The 4,915-nt window shown below is 46.8% G+C and overlaps 1 protein-coding gene across 1 annotated transcript; it reads left to right on the top strand.

Moving 5' to 3' along the window:
• The first annotated feature begins 272 nt into the window (after positions 1-272).
• On the top strand, positions 273-3,636 carry LOC101764131. Its single transcript, XM_004958504.3, has 5 exons — positions 273-929; positions 1,702-2,142; positions 2,804-2,884; positions 3,102-3,196; positions 3,291-3,636. The coding sequence occupies exons 1-4, from the start codon at positions 326-328 to the stop codon at positions 3,191-3,193; spliced, it is 1,218 nt and encodes a 405-aa protein (XP_004958561.1). The 5' UTR covers positions 273-325; the 3' UTR covers positions 3,194-3,196; positions 3,291-3,636.
• Positions 3,637-4,915: the final 1,279 nt, after the last annotated feature.

Raw genomic sequence — 4,915 nt, 5'->3', positions numbered from 1 at the left:
TCAGGAAAGAGGGTTTCTTGAGCTGGTATACGTGTGATGCAAGGTAAAGCGCGTACGGAGAACTTAGTGGACAGTGATATGATAACGCTGGGTTCTGAAGTTAATGGAATTCCTGATCCTCCGAAAAGAAACATGGTCCTCTTGTATCACCTTCAAGAGCAGAAGACGTAATATGACTAAAAGCATAATATTACGCCTTCTTGCATGCAACACGGAAAATCAACTGAACAGCATTCTCATGGACAAAAGCGGAAAAACGGAAACAAAACGAATCAAGCCGCTAAAACCCTAGCTCCCCCGCCGCCCACCTCCGCGCACCACCATCATGCTGCTCCGCCGCCTCCTCCACTCCTCCCGCCACTTCCGCCACGGCCTCCAAACCGTAGCTCCGGCCACCAGCGCCTCGTCCTCTCCCCTACCATTTCGCCGCCTCCCGGACCTCCTCCTCCCCGCGCGCGTCCTCTCCCCACGGCTCCTCTCCACCTCCGGCCGCGACGACGACGGCAACAAGCCGTGGAGCTTCGCGGGGGTCTCAGGCGATCCGGACCCGTTCCCCCATGAGGAAGCCGCCGCCGACGCTGGAGAGGCGCTGCCGGTAGGTCCCGCGGCCGTCGCCGACGAGCCCTGGGCGAAGGGCTTCGGCGTGGAGGACGGCGATAGTGGGGACGTGTTCGAGGGGATCTACAAGGAGGCGGCGTCGGCGGCCCCGGCGAGCGGAGAGGCGGCTCCGGCAGGCGACGAGGAGCAGTGGACACTGAGTGGGGATGAGAAGGATCCCTTTGCCGATGCTGTGCTTGGGGAGGGGATCGATGGGATTCAAGGTGAGGGTGGTGGGCTCGATGAGCTCGATGCGGGTGAAGACCCTGAGGCTGAGCTGAAGCGACAGAAGAACATGGAGAGGGAGAAGGAGCTGATGGAGATACTCAAAGGTGATCATCTACACCTGCTCGTGTGTATTAGTGCTTTGATTTCTTGGTAGTGCAATAACCAGTGAGAGCATGATCTGGTTAAGTTCATGCATATTCTTTTGGATTATTTTTGGATAACTGATGAAGTGCCACACTTTGAAGGTATAGAATCATAATCAGAAACATAACAATTTCCTGCATTTGGAACGATAACTGCAAATGTTTCTTACATCTTGGTACTAGTGTAAGGGTAATGTGGCTGGGGTTGCATTGTTGCTTGTGGGATTATGATCTATTATACATTTCCTCGGTTGTCTATTTTGGATGCTATTCATTTCAATGTAGCTTAATGTAACTCATGGTGAAGATGTGAATGCTGAATTTAAATGTTGGTATCTGCTGACTGGCAGAGTTTCCCTTTTAGACTTGTATAGGTGTGTCCGTCCATGTTGTAAACAGCCTAGTATGATAAGGTAGCATCAAAATGGTCCTATAGTTTATTTACCACTTTTGGTGCTCATGGTGCCTGTGGTGTACTTCTTGACTGATTGGAATTATCTATGACCACAGTTAGTTAGCCTTTCATGTTCGTTTTACTTTTTCTTTTTCTGTGGATTTATCTAGTAATGGGTACTTCTGTCTAGGAATTCCCTTCCCTAGACCCCACCTTGTGTGGGAGCTTTCGCATTGGGTACGCCCCTTTTTTTTTGTGGATTTATCTAGTAATGGGTACTTCTAATCTGTACTGCATGCACAAGTAAAAGTTAGTGAAAACAATATTTTATGATTGCAGGTCCAAATCGTGCATTTGGTGATGCCATTGCTTCCTCTGGGATCACTGAGGGAATGATTGATAGTTTGATCCTCTTGAAGGATGTCAGGGATGTTCCGGGAATGCCTCCCCTAACTGAAATAGAAGATGAAGCTATCGAGAAACTGAGTGCAACATCAAGCAGAGCTGAAGTCGAGCGCCAAAAGCAAGAAGAAATTGCCAAGGCACGAGTAAGACAGGTTGATGAGAAAGGAAGGGCTTATGGAACAGGGAAAAGGAAATGCAGCATTGCCCGTGTTTGGATTGAGCCTGGTGATGGCAAATTCATTGTCAATGAAAAGGAGTTTGATGCTTACTTCCCAATCCTGGATCATCGAGCCGACCTTCTTCGTCCATTTACCGTTACCAAGACTTTGGGGCTTTGGGATGTGACCTGTACTGTGAAAGGTGGCGGTGTCTCAGGTTAGTGTTGATAGTTTGTACATCTTTACTTCAAGTACATTTATGCAAAGCTAGGTGTCCAGAATTGACATGATAATCGTGGCTGGTGTATTAGAACCATTCAGAGGTAGGTATGCTGGATATTTTGCAATTTGCAGCGTTTAGCATGAAGTAACGTATGTGTGTATTAATCCTTGAGTTTCATACTAAGTTTAATAGGTCAGGAAGTCCTTTACGAATTGTAAATTTTGTATGGATGTCGAGCTTGTATAACATATGATGCAACTACATGCCATGGCATGCATTCCTAAAAATCACAGCAAATATATGTATGCTTTTCATTGTCGACAGAAAAATGCTCTTTAACTTTGCTGTTTTTCATTCCTTTGCTATAATAAGATATATGCTTAACTCTTTGAATTTGAAACATCAACTCTGCTGCAGGATTAATACATTTTTAAATTTTCTATTCTACGTAGGTGCAGTATTTTTTTTACCATTGCCTGGGCACATGTACTGTTTTTATTTTCATGCTTAATTTGTGCAGGGTTCTTGCATATACTGGATTTTACGAATACAGCCCTTTCATAGTTTTTTCCATAAATTTACTCTTTTTCTATGTGACTTTCTGATCATTTATGTGAAACCTCTCCCTAACTGAACTTCTGTTCATAAAAAACAGGACAAGTTGGTGCTATCCGCTTGGGAATCAGCAGGGCCTTGCAGAATTGGGAACCAGGACTGCGTCCATACCTCAAAGCAGGTAAAATCGGCTTTCACCACAACCCATTTTTATACTCCCCTCCCAATAACCTTGTAATGATTGCTGGCACTATGAAGTTCCCCCGCTCATGTTTTTTGGCAACCATCCACATCAGAAGTACATTTGAAGTGAATATTTTGCGTTGATGTCATTTTACATTTCCATATGTTCCTTCCATAAGCTCCTCATATCTATGACTCTATGTGCCAAAAAACAGCTGGATATTTGACAAGAGATTCACGTGTGGTCGAAAGGAAAAAACCTGGAAAGGCAAAAGCAAGAAAGAGCTTCCAATGGGTCAAGCGGTAACAGGTAAATTGTCGCAGCTTGCCAAATTGTGGAATGGTATAGGGTTTTTAATGATGTTTTAGGGGAAACTTATTTTGATTTCTTGTAACATTTCCAGGGCCATCAGCAGAACTACCATTTTTTTGGGTGGCAGATCGATGCCCCTCGTGGGTTTTCTTGTCAATTTGGAAGGTTCTTTCAGCTTGATACTAAATTCCTTCAGTTTGTATTGATATGGGATTGTGCTACACTTGTGAAACATGACACAGCAAATTGATCCAGAAAATACCATTTGACCTAGTCAAGATTCAGAAGTTGCTTTGCAATGAGCTGTCAATAAAACAGGCTGTGCCAATGGAACTCAATGTTCAGCTCTGATGAAAAATCCCCTCGCGTCTGAGGTTTTCATTGCTGAGAAACAGGTTTCATATGCCGATTGATGATCGTGATAACTTGCTTTACAATTTCTTTTTCTTCGTGTATGTCCATGTACTCTAGCCTTCAGGTAATCATTTGACTCTGGTAAAGGAATGGTACACGGTCGGTTTGTGTCTGAAATAATACCGAAACCCCAATCTTTGGCATGGCTCGTTCTCAGTTTTTACCATCGTTTTGTGCGGTTTTGAATTGTATTAATCTTTGACCTGCCGGGTAACACCTGTTTGATCCGCAGTTCGTGCAACTGATTCTAGATAATCTGTTACCCCATCGTGAAAGGGGCGTCTCAATTTCAAGAAAAGAAAGATAGGAAACGCACTGCCAGTTTTTTTAGTTGTCGAATGTTGGTTGGTCTGGGAAGTTAGCCAGCCTAATCAGTCCATTTCGTCCACGAAAAGCTAACCCGTTCGTGTCCGTTAATTCCCGTTGCACCTCGTTTACAAAAGAAAACAAATAATGAAAATTGCCATCGGCTTCTGCCGGTGCGATTAGTCGGCATCCTTTCTGCTGGCAGATCAGACGGCAAGTAGCTGCAGACACAGGCGGTGAAGATGGTGGCGGTGGCTTCGGCCGGTGCTCTTGCTGCCAGCAGGCAAAACATCCGCATTGCTCGTCGGATTTTCGTGCGCCAACCGCCGCGCTATGCCACTCACCAGGAGCAACTCAAATATTCAATCTGGGCGCCACCGAGTTGTTCTGAAATGGAGAAAAAGAACGCAGCTCTGAACATCGGCTGGAGGAAAAGAGCGTGAGACTTGACTGACTGAATCACTGGAAGAGACCAAAAAGAAACGAAGGCAAGGCAAAGCACCAAAGCTCAGTCTCCTTGCTCAGCATCAGCATCAGCAGTTTGGACAATCACACTTTCACTGTTCCACAAGAGCCAGCATCAGCATCAGCAGCAATGGCGCCTTCAGCGGTCTCCTTGCTCGCCGTCGCCGTGGCTCTGCTGGGAGTTCTGCAACCCGCTGCCACCAGCCCGCCACCATCGCCGCCAGCAGCACCGGCGACGGGCCCGCCGGTGAGCTGCGCGTCGACCTTGTACAATCTCTTCAGCTGCACCCCTTTCCTCTCCACCGGGACGCCCCTCGCCGGCCCGCCGGCCAGCTGCTGCGCGACCTTGAGGGCGACTCTCGCCTCTCCGGATTCGATCTGTCTCTGCCACCTCATCGATGGCTGGTTCAACCAGTTCGCGAACGTCAACATCGATGCGGTTAGACTGGCTTTGCTACCCATTGTGTGCTTGGCCATCGTACCCCCGGAGCTGCCCTACGTGTGTTCCGGTAATCTTTATTTTCAGTGTCG

Source organism: Setaria italica, chromosome II (assembly GCF_000263155.2).
Source record: "Setaria italica strain Yugu1 chromosome II, Setaria_italica_v2.0, whole genome shotgun sequence".
Classification (NCBI taxonomy): domain Eukaryota; kingdom Viridiplantae; phylum Streptophyta; class Magnoliopsida; order Poales; family Poaceae; genus Setaria; species Setaria italica.
This window is presented reverse-complemented; position numbering and strand designations above follow the sequence as displayed.